Here is a 26,242-nt window from a genome sequence, read left to right as displayed (position 1 = left end):
CTAAGGGACAGTTTCTGTGATTGCTGCCCCTTTATTACCATTTAGCAGCCCTGAAGGACACTTGTTAACAGAGTGGCAGCATTGCTGGCACTGGTCAAGGTAGTCAATCATGTTAAAATAGCAGCCTAGCTGCACTGAAAGCTGCACCGGGGAGTGGGCACCTGCACTGCGAGTCTCTGCAGAAAAGCTCCCCGCCCAAGTCACTTGGTCACTCCTACCTCTAAGTCACTCACCATCCTACCCCAGCCCGAGTTACTCCTACCCCGGCCCGAGTCACTCATTCACTCCTGTTGAATCCCAAGTCACTCCTACCCCTGCCCAAGTCACTCAGTCACGCCTATCGAGGCCCAAGTATCTCAGTCACTCCTACCCCAGCCAAAGCCCCTCATCACTCCTACCCCGGCCCACGTTATTCTTTCACCGCCCCAAGCCCCTCGTCACTCCTACCCTGGCCCACGCTATTCTTTCACCACCCCAAGCCCCTCGTAACTCCTACCCCGGCCCACGTTATTCTTTCACCACCCCAAGCCCCTCGTCACTCCTACCCCGGCTCAAGCCCTTTACTGTTATTGAGACCCTGTCCCATTCACTGAATGCAGCGCACGCCTGAGCACCGTTAGTGGCACGAATACAGGTAAAGGGCTGTAAGGGTGCAGACAGGTGGCAGGCTGCTAGGAGATGTGCGCAAGGTGGGGTGTCATTGTAATTGCATTAATATAGCACTTACTGACGAGGCATCGAAGCGCTTTGCACCGGGCAGCATGCTGCTCCGGGACCCAAGGTTAGTGGTTAGTCCAGTGTTATTGGTTACTGTTAGATATTGGGATTGGTCTTGTGCCCCCAAAGCAACCGTCCCATGCAGGCAGTCCAGTTTATTCACGGTGGGATAAATTAATGGAGGTTGGTATTGATCATAAGTGGTGGGCACATGTTCATGGTTGGTGGGATTACTCGATGAGTGGGAGGAGACCAGGTATTGTTAGGTTGCATAGAGATGACGTTCGGAGGAAGATTACAATCTTAAAAATGAGCTATGGGAAGTTTGCAGCAATGCAATAATAGAGACTAGGCTAAAGATGCATGTGTAACAGTAGGTTGTGCGGAGAGAGGAGACATGCAGAGGCTGGAAGGGAAGAAGAGGGACATTTGAAAGTGAGAAGTAAAAACTGAGAGGCGACAGGTTTTTTTAATGGCGGATTTAACTAATGTAGAGAATATCTTTGAGACAGCTTGCAGTTTCAGGGTGCAAAGATGTAGAACAAAACATTATTTACTTTTGAAGATTGTGTTACGTCAGGAATTTTGATAGGTACTAGAATCGGGTAAACTATCTCTGCTCCTAGGCTACTGCTAGACCGCGGATCCAGCCTGGCCAGCTGATCAGTTGAAAGGTTGAAAGTGAAAACCAATGGCTGAGCGCATATGTTGAGAAATATTAAGAGCTTTAGGCTCTACTCAAAGGGAGCAGTAACTTCAGGTTCATGGTAGTTTGATGACATACATTGGGAATGGTGTACACATTGAAAAGGAGATTCTGCAAATGCTGAATAGGATGTCTAGCTGGGGCATATATCGGAGAGTGCCCTGTAGGCGCAACGGGCATATGTGCACATTTAGTGCAGACACTTGTGCGGCCTCTTCTGTAATACAGATAGCACTGACACTACATATGCGTCAGCACGATCTCAAGAGGACGTTCTCTCATTTGCATGGGGGCATAGCCCCATGCAAATGATGGAATCTCTTTCCCTCTGCCCCCACACCGCTTTATGGATGCGGGCACAAAGGCAAACAAGCTGTCAGGAGTAACCCTGAAAGTGTGCCAAAAAAAGGTGGTGCACTGTCAGTGGCCCCATGATGGAAGCCCTGTCTTGGGGTAAAGGTGGGGTTCCATGGACCCTCTAGACATCCCCTTGTAGGCAGATGCAGTCACTCGCGGCACCCGTCTGCAAGTGTATCACTAATCCCGTTTGAAAGTGCAGGCGGCAGCGTGAAACACAGAGCAGCTTTAAAGCAGCCACTCCGTATTTCACTTGAATGCACTACCCACGGGGCAGCACAAGTTCGTGGCCACCCTGACAGCATGCACTCACCATAAGAGGGAGCACTTTTCCTGTTTGCACACAGCACACCTGTATGAAGGTGCAAACAGGGAAAGTGCGTCCTTATCATAATACGGGCCCTGGTGTTCGTCCTCAGGTTCGGCTCACTGTGTTAATTAAAAAGCAGAGTGGGATACATTTGAATACCTCTGGTTTGCATTGGCACCAGATGGAAGCTTAGGCCAGCTTCCCAGACAGTGAAAGTGTATTACCTGCACTCTAGTGCCTGGAGGGCAGAAGATGCAAACATGGATGTGAGTGTTGGGATGGTGAAAATGTGTGACAATGTTTTCTGACTATACAGCAAATGTAGTTAGATTAACTTTTTTTGATTCATGTTAGAAACAATATGGTTTTCAACATTGTTTCAGAAGATTTTACGTCCCTTGTCTACAGAAATTCGAAATAATTTCTGCATGTTTGGACATCTCTTTCTGCTTACTCGGACCGCCTCCACTCACCAGTGGGGTTAGCACAGCATGACCGAGGGGCGGGTGCCCATCAGTCACCCTTCATGTACCACTTTACGGACTCTGTACCAGCATTGCACACATCTCACTACAGACAAATGCACACTGCACATCTGCTTCGCAGAGGACATGCATGGCTTCTTCAAACCCACATCTCGACCTCCCAAAGCGAACCCTCATCACCCCCCAGCTCAGGAAGCGCCACTGGCTTCCCATTCTGAAGAGATGTCCATTCAAGAGGCTGACATTTCCAGTCTGACCCTGAATCCCTTATCCACAAATTGATCCACCAGTGAACTGCAGATACAACTTGATTCATATTGGCTCCAATTTATGAATCATTTCTGGTTCTCAAATCTTTTGGAGTTCATCCTAACCTCCTATTCATCTTATCTATCTGCTTGCAAGAGCTCCAAGCATTATCGCATTCATTGATGGCTCTCAAACCTACACCTAATAGACTTCACATCCCACCTGAGAGCACAGGCTAATCCTTCAGATTCACCCTCTATTTGAAGCTCTCACTCAAAGGACACAATGGCAAGAAAACCAACGCGACCTTGTTCCAACTCTCCTGAAAAGGTGACTTTCCCCCTAGGGGGGACAAATTAAACACAGGTCAGGCTCTAGTCCTCTCCCACTTGACTGAAGGCAATGCTGTGCTCAGCGGCATCCAGGAGACAGCCCTCGCTCCCCTGCAAGGCATCCTTCACGCAGCAACAAGGCTCATCAATGAGCTGAAGAAACCTGACATCACCCTCATGAAATGATCTACAGAGGTTTTCCCAGTACACGTGGATCATCTTACACGGTCCTCTATACCAGGCTAACGATACCTGCAAGGTGACACCAGACGATGTATTTTCCATCGATGCTCGCAGGATCCGGAACAGCATCTCTGCATCCATCAGGAATGCCCCAATTATGTTACTCTATAGGAAAGAGTTGAAGATTCATCTCTTTAAAGAAAACTCCATCACAATACCAGGTTCCTCTCCTATTACTCATTGACTCCATACTTGTTTTTTTACCACATACAGCACTCCTCTCCCTTTTGGCTATAGAATTACTATGTACATACTGATACATATGAGGAACTCTGTCATCACCAGAATAGAGACAAAAACCTGCAGGAAGGAGAAAACAGGAAACCAGTCTTTTCAGCCGACATCCCAACGTTACATTATCTTATGTTGCATTGGCACACCTCTAGGGTCCAGAGTGACTACTCGAAAAGCCAGGTCTTCAGCTTCTTGCAGAATTCAAGAAGGGAAGAGAAGGCTCTTATGTGTAGTGGCTGGTCATTCCACGCCTTAGGAGCGATGTAGGAGAAGGATCTTCTGAGAGAGCAGCACCAACCCTCCCACAAACCAGGAAATAACTGGAAAGTCACCTCTTCAAGGAAACTAGAGGAAGACTGGCTTCTCATCCCGCTCACTAGTTCAACCACCTCTTTCTGTCGCCTACACACTCCATATATCCTCGCGAGGGCTTGTCCCCTGCACAGGGCTCAGCGGCTAGACAGCTAGGTTTGTGCATTAGAAATACCAGAACATACCTACATGAATATGAATGCATTTTGAGCTCCTCGTTATTAAAAGCAACCAACACCACAGATAATTGTAGACTCCTTTAATGTAGGGGTGTTTCGCATTTGTGGCTGCAGTCCTCCCAAGGAATGCAGGATTGTAGGTATCCGTGTAGGAAAATGAAGCCTACCTTGGCCTTTCCAACTAATTGTGTATAGTCAAACTAGTACGTACGCTGGAATTATTCTATATTATCGGACTCCCATCTGCCCTGGTGCGTTGTCACCCAAGTCCTGCCTAGGCAGTTCTGTCTGAGTTCTCACCCCTTGTAGATATGGGACACATCACTATCTCCACACCCAACAAGTCCAAGAGTAGCAAGTCCAGCAAAAGGCCATCAAGTCCTTCCATCTTATGCCTCCTCTTAACAGTGGCACCCAGACCGCAGACCTGCTCTCGGTATGCTCTATTTGACAAGTAGGGAGGCACATCTACTCTAGTTTCTTAGCCAGAGTCAAGACCTCAATCCTATTGAAGTCGTTTCCTTCCAAGCTGGCGATGTTTTCCTTTAGAAGAAATGATCGTAAATCTCAGCAGGCCCTTGCAGCGGCTGTCACCAGGGTTGCCAGACACAGTCCCTGGAACGTTGTCTTTCAGAAGTTGTCTGAAACTTCTGCACTGGAGCGCAAAAAACTGGGGATCCTGTAAGTGGCAGGTTACAATCCCTGATGAAGCAGTTTGGAGGTGTGAGGACTGGCAGAAGATGAGCCAAGGAAGCTTGAGGGTGGCTCATGCCGCTTTTCATGATAGTGGCAGAAGTGGGATTTTCTGTTTCCTGGTGAGAAAGGGAAATTATGGGATCGGAGGTGCCAGATGAAGAGTGGTGGTAAGAGGGAACTGGCACTGGGAAGCTAGTCTTATGTACAGGATATGCCAGAGCCGCCCTGTCTGTGGTCATGGTGCTGTCCATGCAATGCTTTCCAGCTGCTGCAGTGGGTCCACCTTCCATCCTAGCTGGCGTCTGATCTTCTGTCAAAGGAAGTCCTTCAGATGACACAGACGGAGATTCCAGTGCCATTACACAGCCACCCAGGTGGTCACGTAGGGTCCTGTATATCTCAGGGTAGAAGGTCTGCCTCGAGGATAGGAATCCAACCAAGTCCTTGGCGCACTCACAGAATCCGGACCGAAACGTGTCGACTTCAGATGGCACTCCATGCTCTTTAGCTGCAGGAAAGAAGAGTACATTGATCAGAAGGCTGATGATTTTAAGTCCAGGAAGAACAGTTTGCACCAGGTTGATTGCTAAACCCTTTCCCTAGTGCGCTGTAATGCTTGGGTCCAGGTGTTTATTTGTATCTGAGTAGCTGCTTTTGTGTGTCTGATAATGAAGAACGCTGTCTAGAAGTACATGAACTTTGCAGTATCGGTACTGTCTGGAGTGAAGGGTCTGCTGTGTGCAATTGTGCCATTGCCATCCAAGCTGCCCACTGCCTGTGTGCCCCAGGTGTGTGTTATGGAGTTTTGTGTGCCTTGCCATGTCCTCATAGTGGGTGATCACATGTAGTATGTCAAGGGAGCTTCAACCCATGTATGTGTGTTCTTATGCAAGCTGTACACTCCGGGACTCTCTTTGTGTAGTGTGGGGTCTTGCACCTGTACTTGAGGTTCCGCTGGCTCCCCGTGTCCTCCCTCCAGTCCTGACGAGAGTTGTGGTGATCACAACAGAGGCTCTCTGTGACAATGGCCGTCTGTAGCTCTGGGTTCTGTCTACCCACGTTCACCTTTACCCATCCAAGCAGCTATGTTTGTGTCCTCAGTATTTACGTTTCTCATTTTGCAGCCAGTCAACCTATGGACCGCTGCCGAATGGCCTCTTGGAACATGAATGTGCAATATGGGATCTCCCTGTGATGTCATTGCACAGTACGGGATCTTCCTGTGATGTCAATGCACAGTACGGGATCTTCCTGTGCTGCACCTATTTGGGATAGCCCTGCGCTGCACCTATTTGGGATCTCCCTGCGCTGCACCTATTTGGGATCTCCCTGCGCTGCACCTATTTGGGATCTCCCTGCGCTGCACCTATTTGGGATCTCCCTGCGCTGCACCTATTTGGGATCTCCCTGCTCTGCACCTACTCTGCTCTCCTTGGTATCTTCCTGTAATATGCCTTCTCAGAATCTCACTGCGCTGCGCCTCCTTGAGCTCTCCCTGCGCTGCGCCTCCTTGGGCTCTCCCTGCGCCTCCTTGGGCTCTCCCTGCGCTGCTCCTCCTTGGGTCTCCCTGTGCTGTGCCTCCCTGGGATCTTCCTGTGCTGCGCCTCCTTGGGATCTCCTGGCACTGTGCCTGCACAAATGGATGCAAGACTCACCTGTCTGGCTCTGGATGCTCTGCACTTGTCTCACCGTTAGCTCCAGGATGTCTGCTTTCTCCAGTCTGCTGTACCTCGGGCTCTGTAAAATATAAAGGCACATGGTGGGTCCTGTCCTTCTTCCATTCTGTGTCTGTCCTTTCCTCCATCATGTGCCTGTCCTCCCATCCTGTAGCTTTCATCATCCCATGTTATGCCTATCCAGTCCCCTATTCTGTGCCTCCCAACATCTGCCTGTCCTGCCCTCAATCCTGTGCCTGTCCACAATCCTGTGCCTGTCCTTTCGATCATGTCACCCCCATCCTGTACTCTTCCATCCCCCCCAACATGTGCCTGTCCCCCTATCCATTGTCCGGTCCCACCATCCTGTGCCTGTTCTCCTCATCCTGTGCCTATACCCCAATCTTATCTTTCTCCATCCCTCCAATCCTGTGCATGTCTCGCCCCTGTGCCTGTAGCCCTATCCGGTGAATCTCCCCATTCTTTACCTCTCCCCCTCCATCTTGTGCTTGCCCCATCCTGGGCCTTTCTTCTCATCCCGTACCTGCCCCTCTATCCTGTCCCAATACGGCCACCCCTATCCTGTATCCCCATCCTGTGGCTGTGCCCCTAAGGAGGCACTGAATTTGGGTCTCTAACGAGCACAACCACCAAACTGTGTGCGAAGAGAGCCGTGCTCACAGGATGGTATGAAGCAGGTATCTCCAACCAATCGATCCCGAGCTACCCGTAGCTCCCAGCCTTGAGTTCATTTTTAAATAAGCACAGGATCACATTTAAAAGTTAAGGGAAGGCTGTGTTTATTTTGCATTATTATCATCAGGCTGCAGATAGCAGGGCCTGATGGTGAGCAGTGCTTGAGTTAGATTTATGACCCAGGGCTCAGAGGTGAAGAACTGAAGCACGGCGGTATTCCATGCTCGAATAAAAGTCATTGTCAACTCAGTATTAGAGCGCGAGAACAAAATGATATTTCTGAATGCTTTTAAAAGGGATAACATTAAAATGGAGAGTTCACTTAATGATGAAGTTAACTCTTCATTTTGTTTTATCCTGAGTCAAAATGTTGCATTTACAACAGCAGGCCTCCTGCTCCTGGGGGCCTGTAGACACTGTGCCATATTTATAACTAAGAAATAGTAATTTTTAGGTCTCGCTGAGCCCAGCGCATGCGCTGGCTCGGAGAGACATTTTGTAGGTGAGTTTTCAAAGTGCTGCTGGCTGGCCTAGCGCTTGCGTTCACGCGCGAACCACCAGCCTTCAGCAGCACTTTGAAAACTGTGCTTTAGCGCGTCATGCAATTGCGATGACTTTCGCTTTCAGAGCGATCGCGATGACTTTCGCTTTTACTGCCGCGCGGCGTTACTTTTAGTGCTGCGCGGTCAATACTTGTTTTCAAATGGGAGGAATTTAAAGTGGATACAAATATTTCTATTAAACATTGAGTCAATGTTTTTCTCCACTTTCAATTAAACCAATTACGTCTTCAGTTTTATGGAGCGTTTTCTTTCTTTAAATTCTTCCAATCTAAACAAAGGCCTGTATTTGTCTGCTGTAAATATGGCACCATGTCTACGGGTCACTGAGTGCCAAATGCGAGTTTTATGGAATCCTTATAAACATAAAGTTAACTCCAGTTTTATTTTCTCCCATTTCTAAGTTACCTGCAACCCAAACATGACCTGCTCAACTCTCTCTCCCACTGAGCTTCACCCCAACCTGCTCAGCTCCCCATCCCACTGACATGCACCCCAAACCTGACCTGCTCAGCTCCCCGTCCCTCTGACCTTCACCCCAACCTGCTCAGCTCCCGCCCCACTGACCTTCACCCCAACCTGCTCAGCTCCCCGTCCCACTGACCTGCACCCCAACTATGACCTGCACCCCAACCATGACTTCAGCTCCCCGTCCCACTGACCTGCACCCCAACCATGACATGCTCCACTCCATTCCCACTGACCTGCACCCCAACCTGCTTAGCACCCATCCCACTGATCTGCACCCCAACCTGCTCAGCCCCCACCTCACTGACCTGCACCCCAACCTGCTCAGCTCCCTGTCCCACTGACCTGCACCCCAACCATGACCTCCTCAGCTCCCCGCCCCACTGACCTGCACCCCAACCATGACCAGCTCAGCTCCTGTCCCACTGACCTGCACCCCAACCTGCTCAGCTCCCCATCTCTCTGACCTGCACCCCAACCTGCTAAGCTCCCATCCCACTGATCTGCACCCCAACCTGCTCAGTTCCTGGTCCCACTGACCTGCACCCCAACCTGCTCAGCCCCCCCACCTCACTGACCTGCACCCCAACCTGCTCATCTCCTGGTCCCACTGACCTGCACCCCAACCTGCTCAGCTCCTGGTCCCACTGACCTGCACCCCAACCTGCTCAGCTCCCTGTCTCACTGATCTGCACCCCAACCTGTTCAGCTTCCCGTCCCTCTGACCTGCACCCCAATCTGCTCAGCTCACAGTCCCACTGATCTGCACCCCAACCTGCTCAGCTCCCCGTCCCACTGACCTGCACCCCAACCTGCTCAGCTCCCCGTCCCACTAACCTGCACCCCAACCTGCTCAGCTCCCCATCCCTCTGACCTGCACCCCAACCTGCTCAGCCCCCACCTCACTTACCTGCACCCCAATCTGCTCAGCTCACCGTCCCTCTGACCTTCACCCCAACCTACTCAGCTCACAGTCCCACTGATCTGCACCCCAACCTGCTCAGCTCCCCGTCCCACTGACCTGCACTCCAACCTGCTCAGCTCCCCATCCCTCTGACCTGCACCCCAACTTGCTCAGCCCCCACCTCACTGACCTGCACCCCAATCTGCTCAGCTCCCCGTCCCTCTGACCTGCACCCCAACCTGCTCAGCTCCCCATCCCTCTGACCTGCACCCCAACCTGCTCAGCCCCCACCTCACTGACCTGCACTCCAATCTGCTCAGTTCCCTGTCCCACTAACCTGCACCCCAACCTGCTCAGCTCCCGTCCCTCTGAACTGCACCCCAACCATGACCTGCTCAGCCCCCGTCCCACTGACCTGCACCCCAACCATGACCTGCTCAGCTCCCCATCACACTGACCTGCACCCCTACTTGCTCTGCTCCCCGTCCCCCTGACCTGCACCACAACCTGCTCAGCTCCCCATCCCACTGACCGGCACCCCAACCTGCTCAGCTCCCCGTCCCACTAACCTGCATCCCAACCATGACCTCAGCTCCCCATCACACTGACCTGCACAACAACCTGCTCAGCTCCCCATCCCTCTGACCTGCACCCCAACCTGCTCAGCCCCCACCTCACTGACCTGCACCCCAATCTGCTCAGCTCCCCGTCCCTCTGACCTGCACCCCAACCTGCTCAGCTCCCCGTCCAACTGACCCCAGTCATATGTGGATCCCCTGACCCTCCTCCCAGCCCCCGCCCCATCTAGCCTGCCTCCTTTGCCAGGAGCTTGGGGTCCCCTCTTTGCCTCCAGAGCTCCGTGCAACTGGAGGGGGCGGGGGGGGCGTTCCCCAGCCTACTTCTCTGCCAGGCGTTCAAGGGTCCGAGGCGCATCGATGCCCGGCTGTGGCGGCACCAGGCGTATTGATGGCACTGCTGGCATTCCCATTGGAATAGGAAGTGTATGCCCATATCCCCCCCCCCCCCTATGTGGCATGGCTACAGCTTTCTCCACACACACCCCATCCACAAACCAAGAGTTGTACCGGAGCTCGTACCTCTTTCTTGTGCGCATCTAGGACAAGGGCTCTCAGCTGGGCTAGGCTGGCATTAATCCGGGCACGCCGACGCTTCTCCGCCAGAGGCTTGGACGCCTGAGTGAGGGAAAGAGAAACACAGGTATTAGGACAAGCGCACATATACATATATATATACAGGTGTGTAACGCCCAGGGCTTTAAGTGGGATGAAATAACGGAGGAGGGGGGGGGGGTCTTAAAGGGACGTGGTCAATGTAATTAAGGGGGTGGCTTAAAAACACGTAAGCTAAAGATCTGTGTTTAGCACAGTGTGCCGCCCGACTTGTATTTTGCTGTTCCTGTCATTGCGTCCAGATATATGATACAGCAAGTCACATCATACCTACAAGTCAGGACTATTGGCTTTGTCAATGGTTGCTAGTTACATAAGAAAAATAAGCAGCAACTATGGCTTGTAAATACATTGAAAAAACTTCCACTTAAAGCCCTAGTGACACCACCACAATGCTGCTGCTCCTGAGTTTCAAAAAGAGAAGAGAAATCCAGAGAGAAAGTGACTCTCTTTAAAGGATTTCCCTTCCTCTACAACGCTCACCATGCACACATCCATGTGCCTGCTGTCACTGCAGTCGGGGGAAAAAACGGACCGCCTGTAGCAGGGCACAAAACAGAGCCCGACAGAGACCCGTTTCGAGGCCCTCTTAAACGAGCGTTGGCATAGCCAATAGATCCGCCTTTGGGACCTTATAAGTGTTTATGCAACAGTTGCATAACTAAATACTGATAAGATCCCAAAAGCGAGACCTATTGGCTATGCAAAGTGAAAGTGATCGCGATCACGATCAAACATCAAAGCGGCCGCAAAAGTGAAAGTAATCGTGGTACGCACATGCACTGTAGCTCTAGGCTGGCCTGGTAGCACTTTTTGAAGCCCTCTCAATAAGTCTCGCCAGACCAGCGCATGCGCTGGGTCAGGCGAGACCTAAAAAACTGCCGGTGCTCAGACCCGGTGAGACCCGGCCCACTTAAAGCCCTGGCAACGCCCATAGTTTATATTTGCGGCTCGAAGTATGCACAGATAAGTGCTAAAGATATGGCTTTAGTTGAATGTTTATTTTTGTACTGTTTGGGACATCAAAATAATGAGCTGGCAACCCTAATCACAAGACTGGAAGTTTGTTACAGTATGAGCACATATTTATTTTCTCCACCCTCGATACTTGAACAGGGCCGGACTGGGAACACAAACCGGCCTTGGCAATTGAGTTGGACCAGCCGCGGGGGAGGGCGGTGGAGGATGGGGGAGTTGAAAGGGGGTGCGCGTGGAAAACACTGCAGCTGCTTCTAGTACAGGGGCTGCTATTGCAGTTACTTCAAGTGTCTGGGAATGCATCCTGCATTCAGACAACTCATCCTTCACTTTCACACTGATCACCCTGCACTCACTTATTAATTGACATGTTTTTATTAGGGTTTTTTTCATGTAATGCATTACAAGTAATAATCATCAGTATTATCGTAAGTTATTGTACTACGGCACAACATAACATTAGGGATCTATAAGGAAGTTAGCATGTGTGTGTGCCGTAGTCCGTCAGTGGCTAAGATCTCCCGTGGTGTCTTGAGAGACTCGTCTTCCCAGTGGTCGGCTCCATCTGGCCCCCATGTATGTCGTCCTGGTCGTGCCTACATTTTCGGCCTCGGTCGGGGGTCGGTTGCCCCTTCCTATCGAGGTCCGAGCTGCGGTCCCCTCCTTCCTGGATTCCCTGTCATGTCATGTAACTACAAACAACGGTGTTGAAACCGCTAACTGGGGCTCTTGCTGCCTACGGGGCGGCTTGAACAGGGCCCTTGAGTAGGGGAGGGGTCTCGTAACTGGGTAGAGTAAGGGAGGGAGGTGATGGGGGAAGTATGGGGGAAGAGGGAGTGCGGGGTCGGCAGACGAGAGAATCTCGTGGTAGATTAGGTATGGACTGGTGGTAGGTGTGTGTGGCGTGCCCCGGATATCCCTGGGTGGGGGGGCGGCGGGTCCGCTACTTGGCATTAGGCGGGGGGGTCGGGTTCATACGTGCCCTCGCGTCTAGGCGTGTTGTCTGCCTTATGGGTCGCCTGTGTCTCTTGTCGCATCGGGCCGTCGGGGGGGGCCACTGGGGCGTGGGGGGCGGAATGTGGTAGGTCTGGGGTTTCCCCCGTTGCTCCTGTTTGCTTAAAAAGGATGAGGAGCTGAGCCCACTCCATAGATATCGGGTGTTTGCGGGCGCCGTTCGCCTCCTCCTCTCGCAGTAGCTCCTCCTCTGCTGCACCCCACTTGAGCACCGCGCCCACCCATGCCTGGCTGGAGGGCCCTTCTGGGGCCCTCCAATACATCGCGATGTTCCTCTTCGCGAGGAGAAGGGCCAAGGAAATGAACTTCCCGGATACTTTCGCGGATTTTCTCCTCGGGGTCATCCCCAACGCGCATTCCTCCCATGTGGTGGCGGGCGGGAGTTCGGTCGGTGCTTGAAGGGCTTGGTGTATTCCCCCCCATAAACATTGTATGGACGGGCAGGCCCAGAACATATGTTTGAAATCGGCGTCTACCTGGTGGCATCGGGGACATTCGAATCGCGTATCTGGGTAAAATCGGTGGAGCTTGTCCGGGGTGAGGTATGCCCGGTGTAGGATATTAAATTGGATATTTTTAAAACGCGCGTTCCTGGACACTTTTTTAGGAGATTCCAGGGCTTTACGCCATTCCGCGTCGTTGAATACTCTGCCGGCGTCGTTTTCCCATGTTTCTCGGAGTTTGTCTAGGGAGACTTCTGTGAGCTCCCGAATCGCTTTATATAGCCAGGTGATGAGGTGGTTGCCCGCCCCCATCCGCAGCACTGTGTGCAGCACCGGGTGTGTCGGTGGTTCCCCATCGCGTGTGTGCCAGAATTGGCCGCCACTCTCCAGCAGCTGTCTGTGTTTCAAAAACTGCCCCTGGGGGAGGTCATGCCACTCCACCAGCTGTGCGTACGTCCGCAGTTGTCCTTCTTGGAACAGCGCCTCCATCTCAGTGACCCCGTGATCTGTCCACACCCGGAGGGCCTCCGCGGTGTAGTATCCGCTCCGTCGGGGGAAGCCCACAAGGGGGAGCAGAGGGGAATATATTGGCTGGCCCCTCGACATGCGGTGTATCCGCATCATGCATCTGCGGGCGTGTACGTGCCGGTTTGGAGCCCGGCATGAGCAGTCGGCGGATCATCGGTAGAGGAAGTTTGCCGCCCTCCGTGATCGTCTCCCCTACATGTCGTTCCGCCGTCCAGTGTGACAGCCACTGGAGCTGCGTCGCGAGAAAATACGATTCAAAGGATGGCGCTCCCAGGCCGCCGGCGGTCGTGGGGAGGTACAGTGTGCGCAGCGCCACTCGGTGGCGGCCGCCCCCCCAAATCAGGGTTGTCAGCAACGCGTCTAGTTCCCGGAAGAAGGAACGTGGCGGTATGATGGGGAGATTCGCGAAGTAGTAGAGCATCCTTGGGACCATGATCATTTTTGCCAGAGCGACGCGCCCTATGGGGGCTAGCGGCAATGTCTTCCAAAACCCTACCGCCGAACGCAGACCCGTCAGCGCTCTTCGGTGGTTCCCCTCAAAGAGGTCACTGGGGGAGTGATATAGGCGCACCCCTAAGTATCTGGGGGCCGTCCCGTCCCATCGCAGCGCCCGATCGCCCAACGTGATCTCTAGGGGATCCGTGCGGACGCTCAAAGGGAAAATGGACGATTTCTCCCAGTTGACCCGGAGTCCCGAGAGTTCCCCGTATTCTCGCAACGTTGCCCAAATGGGCGTGAGGTCGGCCGAGATATCACGGACATATATCAGGAGGTCGTCCGCATATAGTGACACACAGTGGGTAACGTCCGCTATGGGTATCCCCCATGCGTCCCCTTCCCGTCGTAGTCGTATTGCCAGAGGCTCCATTGCTAGGGCGAAAAGGAGAGGAGAGAGGGGGCATCCCTGCCTGGTTCCACGGGTCACCGGAAACGGCGCCGATATGAGTTTACCGAGTCGCACTCTGGAGGTGAGGCTGTTGTACAGCAGCCGGGTGTAGGCCAGCAGCGTGGGCCCCACACCCACGAGCCGTAGAACCTCAAAGAGGTACGGCCACAGCAGGGTATCGAACGCCTTCTCCAGGTCCAGGACCAGACATGCCGCCCGGGGATATCGTTCTTTCGTCTGATCCTGAATGTGGAAGAGGCGACGCAGATTGTGAGGTGTTTCGCCGGGGAACGAATCCACACTGGTCCGTGTGGACCAGTGCGGGAAGAATTTGGCTATAACGATCCGCTAAGATTTTCCCGAGGATCTTGCAGTCAGTGTTCAAAAGTGTTATCGGCCGATAGGACGCCGGGAGCTCGGGGTCTCTATATGGCTTCAAGAAGGTCACTAATATCGACGTCCGCATCGAGTCCGGGAGCATTTGGCGGGTCACCGCCTCTTCGTATATGGAGACCAGCCGCGGTGCTAAGAGCATCGCGAACGTGTGGTAGTACTCGACCGGGAATCCATCCACGCCCGGTGCTTTCCCGCGTGCCAGAGCTTTAATCGCTTGTTTTACATCGACCGGTTTGAGTTTCTTGTCGAGGTCTTTTCCGATTGCGGGGGGGATCCGGGGTAGGGTCAAGCCATCCAGGAATCCGGTAAGGTCTCCCGAGGGCTCGACCCGTGGGGAGCGGTACAGGGTCGCGTAGTACGTGCGGAAGACGTGTAGGATATCCGTCTGTGTACTTTTGAGTTGCCCGTCCGGGGTCCGGAGTTCAGTGATTGGGCGTGACACTGTGTCTTGCTTGGCTAGCCAAGCCAGCAGGGATCCCGCCCTATTCCCCTCTTTGTGTGTCCGAGCTGCATATGCTCGAAAGTTATATTTGCGCAGATCTCGCATCGCCGAGGCATGGGAGGATTTGGCCGCTGATAGTTGCGCCTCGGTGGCGGCTCCTTGGTCTACTCGCCTTGAGAGTTCCGCGAGCCGGGTCTCCGCCCCCTGCAGTGTCCTATCTAGCATTCTTCTGACCCCCACTACTTGTTGAATGCAGTGGCCTCTGGCGCTTACTTTGAACGCATCCCATTCAAATGATCGTGCGGTCGCCGTGTTATCGTTTTGTCTAAAGTGGCCTTGCATAAATTCCTCTAGGCTTTGGCAGAATACCGGGTCTGTCAGGCATTCTCGGGGCATCCTCCATGTTGGGATTGGGCGGTGAGGGGGTGTCCATCTGAGGACCGCTGTGTGTGCGTCGTGATCCGACACTACTCTGCCTAGGTAGTCCGACTCTTGTACCGAGGATAGGAGCGACGCGGAACATAGGAATCTGTCTAATCGGACCCTCAGATCGGGTGGGATCGAGTGAAAGGAGTACAGCTTCGTAGTGGGATGGCGTGCTCTCCAAATGTCGGTCAGTCCCCATCTGTCTGCCCAGTTGCGAAGGTCCGTGGCTTGTTTGTATGCTGGTGAGTGGGCCTGTGGCGGGTGTGATCGGTCGAGGTGTGGATCCAGGGTGCAATTGAAATCTCCTCCCAGGAGCCATGGGACCGATGTGTGGGGGGCCAATGTGTGGGTGAGCTTGCCCCAGAAACTCTCCTGCTCTGTGTTAGGGGCATATATACTCCCTATCAGTAGTTGTCGGCCCTCTAGCAGTCCCGTCAGTAGTGCATAGCGGCCCTCTTTATCCACAAGTCTGTTTTGCTCTTTAAAGGGTACCCCTGGTCTGATCCAGACGAGCGCACCCCTAGCGAACGCTGAGTAGGTCGTGGCACAGATGATGCCTCGCCATTTTCTCTGTAGTGGGTCCGCCTCCCCTGCCGTCAGATGTGTTTCTTGTAAGAGTGCTATCTGGGCCTTTTGTCGCTTGATGTAGGCATAGACGGAATAACGCTTGCGGGCTGTATGCATCCCCCGAACATTAAGTGTCAGGAATTTTATGTCCCTGTTGGGAGAGTTGTGGGATATGTTGTGGGAGGTCATGTGTATACGTCCTTGTAGTAGTGTGGGCCCTTCGGCCGTCTCCCCCGGTCGCACGTCCACCACCCACCATCCATCTGTGTATTGCCTCGTCTGTGAAGGTTATCTTGCCCGCGCTGGGAATGACAGGGAAGGAACATAGGGGATAAGGAAATGAACCATAACAAGGGTGGGAAACAGTCCCAATGCTGGGGGCGCATCGTGCGAAGCGATGCGCCCAAACTGGTTGCCTTGGCGTAGCTTTAGTTCGTAAGCGCGGGGGTGGGGAATCTAGTGGCTGCCGATTCCTGCTCCGGCGGTCATCCGTAAATTATTGAAGTCTATATATGTCCTGCCCAGTGTCGGGCTTCGTGGTTATACTGTTCTTCGTGGTCTGCCGGGCTGGTCGTGCTTGTTTTGCCGCCGACCCGATCCGTGGGTCCCTCGTTAGATGAGCGTGTCCGCGGTCTGGGGGGTCACCACAGGGGGTGTCACCGAGCCCTCTCGTGATCCTGGCGTTGCGCTCTTTTCGTCATCTGAGCTAAAGATGTGAGGGCCTCGCTCCGAGTCCGAGCCCCTATCCTGGGGACTCAGGGTGGCCACCGCCTGGAGCGCCCTCCGTCGCTCCGCGATTATCTGAGCGAGGTCTGGAGAGCTGGCGGTGGTAGTTCCTGTTTGTCGGTTAAGCGGTGTGGAGGACGCCCCACGGGTCCGGCGGCCCGGGCTCCCGGGTTTCGTGGACAGGCGAGGGCCGGGGCCATCTCCGAGTTGTCGTGTGTGCTGCTCCGCCCAGACCGCCGCGGCGCCCGGGTCTGTGAAGAAGTGTGTCTCACCCCCATAGATGATCTTGAGGCGGGCCGGGAAAAGGAGCGCATATTGTATGTTCTTCGAGCGCAGGGTACGCTTCACTGCCAGGAAGGTGGCCCGTTGCTGCTGGACTGCACGGGAGTAGTCCGGGAACAGCATAACTTGTTTGTCTTCCAGCTGTAGCCGTCCCCGCTGTCTGGCTGCCCGTAGGATAGCGTCTCGGTCCTGATAATGGAGGAGTTTAAGCAAGAAGGGGCGAGGGGGCATACCCGGTTGCGGTCTGCGAGCCGGTACTCTGTGAGCCCTTTCCACGGAGAAAAACGCGGTGAGTGCGTCTGCGGGTGTGAACGTGGCTATCCAGTCCGTGATGTATTTGACCGGATTGGGCCCTTCAATGCCTTCCGGCAAGTTCATGATTCGGATGTTGCTTCGCCTGGATCGCCCTTCCAAGTCATCTGTCTTAGTCTCCAATACCTTTACCCTAGCGAGTAGGTCCTGGAGCGTGGTGTCGTGCTTTTGCACCTGCGGTTCCAGTGTTTGGAGAGCGTGCGCGTTGTGCGTCACTTTGTCCGCCAGTTTTCTGTGGTCGTCGCGAAAAAGGCCCAGGTCCGATGACAGCTCGCCGAATTTCCCTTCTAGTGCCACTCGTGATTGTTCTATGGCTGCCAGGACCTGGTCCAGTTTTCTTGACATGGGGTCATCTTTGACGGGCTCCGTGGCGTGGGGGGGTCTCGCCGGTGTCGACTCGGTCGTCCTAGTCTGATGAGAGGCCGGCGGCATCCCCACCGTTTTTTGACGGCCCATCGTGGGAGGGGGAGGGGTCCTTTCGCGTCTGTGAACACGTCCACTCACCGATGCTCACACGCTGGTTCGTCCGGTAGGTCCGCTCTTCTCGCTGTCGTGGCACGTCAGGCGGCCATCCCCATCGGGTCACGTCTCACCGCCTCGTCGGGAAGTGCACTACCCGTGGTCCTCCTATCCTCGACTCGGTCACGGGGCTGGTGTACGGGGCGCCGCGATCCCGCAGCACCCGCTGATCCCGCTTCTAGGGCGGAGATGTGCGTGCCGTCCTCCTCTGTCTCCAGGTGTTACAACCAGGCCCGTCGAGTCCGTTGGGCCTTTTGAATTCAGGGCCACATGCTGCACGCACCTCCCGATCTGCCAGTCCCGTGGAGGTCGCGCGGCCCGCTCGACAGGACCAGTCCAGTGCCGGCACACGGTCGGGGCGCCCCTCTCTCCCCCGTCGGTGTCCCAGTCCGAGGTTTCCCGATAGGGTCGTGGTTGGGGTCCCTCGTCGTGAGTTCTCTATGCCGGACCACCCCTCGCACCCCCGTCCAGCGCTGCACCAGCTCCCTTCCTTATATAGGACGCTGGGGGGGGGGGCCCGTGGAGTCTCTCCGGTGTCCGCGCCCCGCTCGGGGCTCACCTGCTAAGTGGGTCGTCCCGTCCGGTCGTCCTCGTCCTGGCTCGAATCCCGCCTGGTATCCTCCGGTCACCGCCACTGGGGGGAAGGGCAGGGGGATCAACGCCGCCTCTCTCTCACGGAGCCGCTGGGGCCCCCAGATCGACCCTCCGGGTCCCGCTCCTGCCTCGTCGTCGCTGTGCACCCTCTCGGGTGGTCGCGGTCTCCGGTCAGGCTACACACCTCGGCTGAGACGCCACGGTTCACCCCTCTTGTCGCCGTTTCGCTCCGCTCCTTCCGCCATCTTGTGTGTAACCCGTCCGAGGTCACACATGGAGCCTCCAGCGTCGTTCCAGCCTTGACCGCGTGGAGTCGGAGCTGGTCCGGTGGGTCGCCGCTGTTGTTGTACACGGTGCGTTTCGCTGCAGGGTCAATGGACGCCCGGGTAGGCAGGGTCGATGGTATTATGGGTCGCCGAGTACCTTCTATCCACTGCCGCAGGGGGGAAGGGCAGGGAGAGCAGCGCTCTCCTGTCCCCCTGCTCCCGGAGCCTCCGGGTCTCGCTCCTGCTTCAGCGCCGCAGTGCACCTCCACGGGCGGTCGCGACCCCCAGCCAGGTCACATGCATCGTCTGGGACACTGCGGCTCCCTCCTCTCTTCACCGCTGCGTTCCGCTCCGTCCGCCATCTTGTGTGCAGCTTGTTCGAGGCCACACACGGAGCCTTCAGCGCCGTCCCGGCTCCGATCTCGGGGATCCGGAGACCGTCAGGTGTGTCGCTGCTGCGGTCGGATTCAGTGCGCTTCGCTGCGGGGCCGATGGATGACCGGGGCAGGTAGGAATAAGTGTTTTACGGGCCGCCGAGCAGGAGCCTTAGGAAGAGGAGTCCGCCATCTTGGCTGGCTCGGCCACGCCCCCCGTCATCACCCTGCACTCACACTGATCACCCTGCACTCACACTGATCACCCTGCACTCACACTGATCACCCTGCACTCACACTGATCACCCTGCACTCACACTGATCACCCTGCACTCACACTGATCACCCTGCACTCACACTGATCACCCTGCACTCACACTGATCACCCTGCACTCACACTGATCACCATGCACTCATAATGACTACACAGCACTTGTGCCACTCACCATGAACTCACACCGTTCTCCCTCCACTTACCCTGCTGTCACATTAGCACACTGCTCACTCTGCACTCACAATGCTCTTGCGCTGTTCACCCTGTTCCTCACCCTGCAGTCACACGAGCACACAACTCACCCTGCACTCATGGGACACTTCAATCACCTGTCCCCTTCACTGCTCACTCTCCAGTCTCACTCAAACAAGCCCATCAGTAACAATACAGTAATTCGTCCCACTCTGCACGTGCATCCTCACCCAAATTCATATGGTCACCTCATTCACCCTGCAGTTACTCCTCTTACCCTACTCTCACATTGTTGCATTGCTTACTCACATGGGCATTCCTGCCAACCACACATAACAGAGGGTTAATGTCCCTGCTACAAAGAACGTGTACCATGCAGATCACAGAACTGAGTGTGCGTAAACTAAGGACTATCCATATAAAAAAAATGAAATGTTTGTCAGAAAGGTGCTATAGAGAGATGAGGTGCATTGTTGGCGAGTGGTAGTGAGGGAATTCATGGAGAAGGAGGAAATGGGGGAGGGGCCGCCAAAAAAGACTGTTGCACCGTGCGCTGCCAGTGCTCCCTGGCTGGGAGTGTTAGCCTCCCCCCCTGAAGTTCGGGTCTAATTGCGCATATATATATATATATATATATATATATGTGTGTATATATACACATACACATACATATGTCATTGATTTCTTCCTGTTAACTGCAAGTTGTTGCACCTCCGGAGAGGACTGTGATCTTCGGCACATCCCGTGACGTTGTAGGACCTCATCATAAGGACACTAGAGAAGCAGAAACCCTAAATGTACATCTGCTAGTATCTCTGCCTAGATTTCCCCTATAACCTCTTTTTACCATCGGTCACAACTTCTGCGTCCACCCAACGCCCAATGAGAAATGACCGTAGAAGGGGGTCATCATGCCAAAGAGCAGCAAATGCTGGAGTCGATGAAATGGCACTAGGGGTGACCCAGGTAGCACCCCTCCTGACTGAAGCCCCCCCACACAGCTCGATTATGTCAGACACCGCAGGGGGTGACTGGTGCGATGACCCCAGATTACCTTTATGGATAACACCATGACGTAAGACGGAGAAGATGACAACCCCCTTCCCAAGTTCTGCTGAAATGGGCGGTAATTACCGCACATGGTGTAGAGGGGCCACCTGACCGGTACACAACACTGTTGCAGGTCTCACCCCTCGTGACTGGGCGTGGTCTGAGGGGATAAATAAATGGGCCCCAGGTTGCATGTGACCTTGGGCCGAGACAAGAGCTGACTGTCTGGTGTGCCCTCTTTGCAGCGCGCTCTGAAACTGCGCAGCCTACCTTTGGTTGCAACTCCACTCTGGCGACAAGGGGTGAACGGACCCTCGCCTCTTCCCCCTCTGCACTGGCACAGCTGTTTCGGCTACCGACGTGTAGCCACATCTGCCTCAAGACTCCGCGCTGCCCACGCCCTCCTCTGGTCCACTCGCCGCTGTCGCGACTGTCAGCGCGAGTGTTCACCGCACTGGCCGCCTATTGGGGCCTCTGCTGCGGTGTAAGTGCTCCATACCCGAACGGATGGCGCTCCTGCCTGTCCTGTGAGGAGCCCGCCCACGTGTGTCATCCTGCGCGAGGGCGGGCCTACAGGGCCTGCATCGGCAGATATTCCAGAGAAGAGGCCTCATGACGACTGGAAATCCTCCAGGTGAGAGAGGGCCGGGGCGCTGGAAGAGCGCGAGCAGCAACTACACAGGAGGTCAGAAGACTAGAGAAAAAGAAAGAAAATTACGAAACTATAAGAAATAATAAACAAGGAAGTCAAGATAAAGAAAAGAGGGACAATCAATCACCAGAGCCCAGCAGCCACCAAGTCTAAGAAGGCCTGCACCAAGAAGACGACGGCTGTCAAGGTCAGTCAAAGGGATCAGAAGGGGCCCACACCAAGTGCACAATGCCAAGGGGCATAACGCCACAGAAGGGATAAAGTCACAAGCCGACCCCATCCCAGGGGTAGAGAGGCTCCACCGCATCCAGGGAGAGATCAAACCTGGTGCGTCATGGGAGACCCTCCACCGCCACCGCCACCACAGGACCCAGCACCAGCTACGCCATACTTGCATGCGTCAGTGACGCCCATACTCCCATTCAGCCAGCTAGCTGACCCTGTCGCAGCCGTGCCCAGGTGGAAGCTATGTGTGGGTTGGCTCAATCATTATTTCACCGGGAAAAGGACGGTACGGTTAAGCACTCCCTGCTAATGCACTTCGGAGGGGCGAGCTCCACAAGGTGTTCGAAATGTTACCCAACACTGGAGCGGCCCACGAGTACGATGGCGCTATTGTGGCCCTCGATAGATACTTTGACCCACAGATGAACCCAGACTACGAGCGTTTCAAGTTACGCCAAGCCCGGGAAACAGAGGCGGAGACAGTGGACATGTTCTACGCCCGGCTCCAAAAGTTAGACCGCTCATGCACAACCATCAACCAAAATGAAGAGATCAGGGCGCAAATCATCCAGGGATGCAAGTCCATCACGCTGCGATGCCAGATACTCCGACAACCAGGAATATCACTGGATGAAATCCTGGTCCTTGCCCGTTCCCACAAACTGTCCAACAAGAGGGTCGATGAGATGGAGGCTGTGCCAGTGAGGAACACTCTGTCTGCAGCGACGCAGAAAGTTGTCCAGGTCAAAGAAGAGACATTAGAGGTCGTGCAGAGACTACCCTGTCCGGGCCAGAGGCGAGGTACCGGAAATCGCCAAACAGCGAATGTGGGCAGTCCGGGTACGACCACAAGGAGCAAGACAGGTGTCCGGCGAGAGGGCAAACCTGCTCGAAGTGCGGCAGGGCCAATCATTACGCCAGTGTCTGCCAAAGTGGAGCAGGACGCACATGAGGAGAAAGAGATGCAAGACCTTGAGGACCTCGGCATTATAGAAAAGGTGTCTGGACTCACACCATGGGTATCCCCGTTGGTGGTGGTGCCGAAGCTGAAACAACCTGGTGCCATTCGACTGTGTGTTGACATGAGGCTTCCAAATCAGGCCATCTGGAGAGAGAGACACGTGACCCCGACCATGAACTACATCGTGGCAGACCTGACTGGAGCACAGTGGTTCTCGAAACTCGATCTGAACTCCGGGTACCACCAGCTGAAGTTGGCACCAGAAAGCCACTACATCACCATGATCTCCACACATTTTGGCCTTAAGACATATGCCCGGCTCGGTTTTGGCGTGTCATCTGCTGCAGAGGTGTTTCAAACCGCCATCTCAGGCCTAATAGGTGTAATCAACCTAAGTGATGACATCCTGATCTACTCACAAAGTCTAGAAGAACACCATGTCCGGTTCAGAGCGACCCTACAGAGGTTGGCTGGCTGTGGACTCAAGCTCCACAAGATAAAATGCGCCTTCTACCAAACCTTAATAGACTCTTTCGGATATGTGTTTTCGTGAGACGGACTCAGAGTTGACTCTCTCAACGCCGACGCTATCAGCAGCGCCCCAGTCCCACAGAATCCCACTGAAATAAGGAACTTCCTCTGGATGGCGACATATTGTGGGAGATTCATCCCAAATCTCGCCACAGTGGCAGAACCCATCCGGCAGCTAACGAAGACCGGCATGCCCTGGGAATGGACGCCAAGGGTGGAGGCGGAATTTCAAAACATCAAGAAAGCCTTGCTGGATCAGACGACCTTGGCATACTTCCACTCCAAACGGAAGACAGAGCTAGTGGTTGACGCCAGCCCGGTTGGGCTAGGGGCGTTCCTTCTACAAGAAGACACCAAAGGAACCTGTGGCGTACGTCACCCTGGTGCTGTCCCCGACGGAGACCAGGTACACTCAGAGCGGGAGGCCCTGGTCATTAGGTGGACATGCCTGCACTTCTACCTGTACCTGTGCAGCCATCCATTCCGGGTGGTAACAGACCACAAACCCCTACTACCGCTGTTCAGCGGGTCAACACGGCTGACGCCCCCGAGGATCGAGAGATGGGCAGTCCAGCTGCAAGCGTACTCATTTAAGCTGATCTACAGACCCGGGCCGAAAACCCGGCCGACTTTCTCTCCCGGCACCCCACGGTGATGACTGGTGAGTCACCGCCACCAAGGCCTTTGTGAACATAGTAGAAGACAATGCCTGCCCTGTGGCCGTGACAAAAGAAGACATCTGCAGTGCCACGGACGAGGACGACATGCTGAAAAGGGTGAAAGAGGCCCTGGAAAAGGGACGGTGGCATCGGTTCCTGGATGGAATCTCTCTGCTAACTGTGGACAGAACGCCCGCCGCCAACTCTGGAAAGTGTGGCACGAACTCAGTGTTGGTGGGTCCGGTCTGGTCCTACAGGGACAGCAAATTGTTGTGCCACAGAACCTCTGCCAGCGGATGGTCGCGGTCGCCCATCAAGGACATCGAGGCACCGCCAAGACCAAGGCCAGGCTGAAGGCAAAGGGATGGTTCCCCAGCATGGACGATATGGTGCACGCAGAAGTCCGACGCTGCCACCCATGCACCATCACCGGAGGCGATCGTGCTCCAGCATCAGTGATCACAGAGGAACCAAGCTGCGCACCATGGACGAAGATAAGTGTAGATTTTGGGTTTCCCGACGGGAGGCACACCATGGTCGTTATGGACTCTCTCTCAAAGTTCCCAGTAGTAGATCTGGTGCCGTCCACGGCGTTCATCCATGTACAACCTGCTCTGGAAAGGATCTTCCCCACGTTTGGGCTGCCCGACGCAATAAAATCAGACAACAGGCCACCGTTCCAGGGGCAGGAGTTCCACTATTTCCTGGAAAAGAGAGCCTTCCGGCTCCGCCGCATCACCCTGCAGTGGCCTCAAGCTAACGGTGAGGTGGAGTGGTTCATGGGAACGCTCAATAGGGCCCTCCGAATCAGTGTAGATCAGCATCATGATCTCGAATCATGTCTACAGCACTTCCTACTCGCCTACTGGCAAACACCACACTCCACAACTGGATGTGCCCCAGCTTCGCCCCTGCTGAAGCGCTAGCTGCAAAACCTCATCCCTGAAGCCCTGGAGTGTTTGCCTCCAGAGCTGGAGGCCGAAAAAGAACAACAGAAGCGGAGAACGACTAACAAGACGGTGACTGCAAGAAGAGGGACCAAAGCCTCTGGTTTGTTCAGAGGGTCCAAGGTGGTCCTCAAGGATCGGCACCCAGGCTGGAAACTTCGTTCTCCATATGAGCCAGGGGTGTGGACTGTCGCTCGAGTGGATGGCACTATGATCACAGCGCAACGAGGCCGACACACAGTGGTGAGAAACGTATCGTGGTCCAAACCAGCCCAGGGTATCCCGACTGCTGAGCACACATCCCAGGAGGAAAACGCTGAACTGGAAAGTTCGCCAGAAGAAGCCTCTGTGTGCGTCCCGGCCGGCCACGTGCCTCCCTGTCCCGTGCGGAGGAGGCGCCAGTCCGGAGAGCTCGGAGAATCCACCCATGTCCGGGGTGTCCGGGAGGTCCTCGGAGAACACTGCTGAGAACCCACCGCAAGAGCACTCCCGAAGCCAATGGTACCTGCTTCGACCCAATCCGGCACCCAGCCAGAGACTAAGAGACTGTGCGTGCTGAACGAGACGCACACATCCGACACCCAGCCAGAGACTAAGAGACTGTGCGTGCTATACGAGACGCACACATGCGGCACCCAGCCAGAGACTAAGAGACTGTGCGTGCTGAACGAGACGAACACATCCGGCACCCAGGCAGAGACTAAGACTGTGCGTGCTGAACGAGGCGCACACATCCGGCACCCAGCCAGAGACTAAGAGACTATGCGTGCTGAACGAGACGCACACCCGTTAGCTCTGTCTGCAGTGAACGATAATGCAACAAAACTCTATTGTGTGATGTACTTTTGCTCTTGTGTTCCTATCCTCTTGTTTTCATTTTCCTCTCCTGTCGATCTTCCATCTGAACGAAAAGAGGGATGTAGAGGGGCCACCCGGCCGGTGCACAACACTGGTTGGTGCAGGTCTCACTCCTCGCGACCGGGCACGGTCCGAGGGTTAATTAACGGGCCCTAGGTCGCACGTGACTGTCTGGGGTGCCCTCTTGGCAGCACGCTCTGAAACTGCGCGGCCTACCTTTGGTGGCAGCTCCACACATGGTAAAGCCCATTAATGACAGTTTACCACTCCTGGTAATTCAATGGTAACTGCGCCCAGACGCGGAACGCCCATTGCACTCAAAGGGCTTCAGCCCCCCCCCCCGTCCCCCTGTCCCCCTGTCCCCCCCTGTCAGCTCGGCTGAGTCAGCTTCCCGGGCACACACTCAGGCAGCCAGAGTACTTCACAGGTCTTTAAAAGACCATTCACTTGCTAAGGAGGCTTTGTTGTGTTTTCACCCCTTCTTAGAGCCCCTGCATCTCCACTCTGCATATTGTTGGAAGAATCAGCCCCCGCCCCCCCCCCCCGCGAAATGTGGCTCTAGTTGCGCCTCTGACTGCGCCTATGGACCGCTCTCCCGGTCCCACTGAGGCAGTGTCAGTGTTTTAAGCATCGGTTACCAAGCTAATCCGTTTCACCTGGAACATGTCTCGTCTTTTCCAGGTGAAATCTGCTTGGAAATGTACCCTCCGTGTAGTATTTCCCCACAACTCGGAAGCCCGACTTGTGAATGAACCCCCTACACATTCTCCTCAGGCAAGTTACAGGGGGAGCAAAGGCAGGTGTCCTGGCTCATGTGCTTGCTTTCCAGCATCCCGCCCCTCCCCCC

At 54.6% G+C, this 26,242-nt stretch overlaps 1 protein-coding gene across 1 annotated transcript in view; it reads right to left on the bottom strand.

Annotated features, from left to right (window-relative positions):
• Positions 1-4,191: 4,191 nt before the first annotated feature.
• LOC146783000 (transcription factor HES-7.1-B-like) overlaps positions 4,192-26,242 on the bottom strand; it is a 92,345-nt gene continuing 70,294 nt past the window's right edge. Inside the window, exons 2-4 of the mRNA XM_085637460.1 lie at positions 10,201-10,296; positions 6,476-6,557; positions 4,192-5,328 (exon numbers count right to left, since the gene is read on the bottom strand). Coding sequence (XP_085493586.1) covers positions 4,715-5,328; positions 6,476-6,557; positions 10,201-10,296 — 792 coding nt within the window. The 3' untranslated portion in view covers positions 4,192-4,714. The remainder of the gene's footprint in view (positions 5,329-6,475; positions 6,558-10,200; positions 10,297-26,242) is intronic.

This window comes from Triturus cristatus, chromosome 12 (assembly GCF_964204655.1).
Source record: "Triturus cristatus chromosome 12, aTriCri1.1, whole genome shotgun sequence".
NCBI classification, from domain to species: Eukaryota; Metazoa; Chordata; class Amphibia; order Caudata; family Salamandridae; genus Triturus; species Triturus cristatus.
Note: the sequence above shows the minus strand (reverse complement) of the source record. Positions and strands in the feature narration are given on the sequence as shown.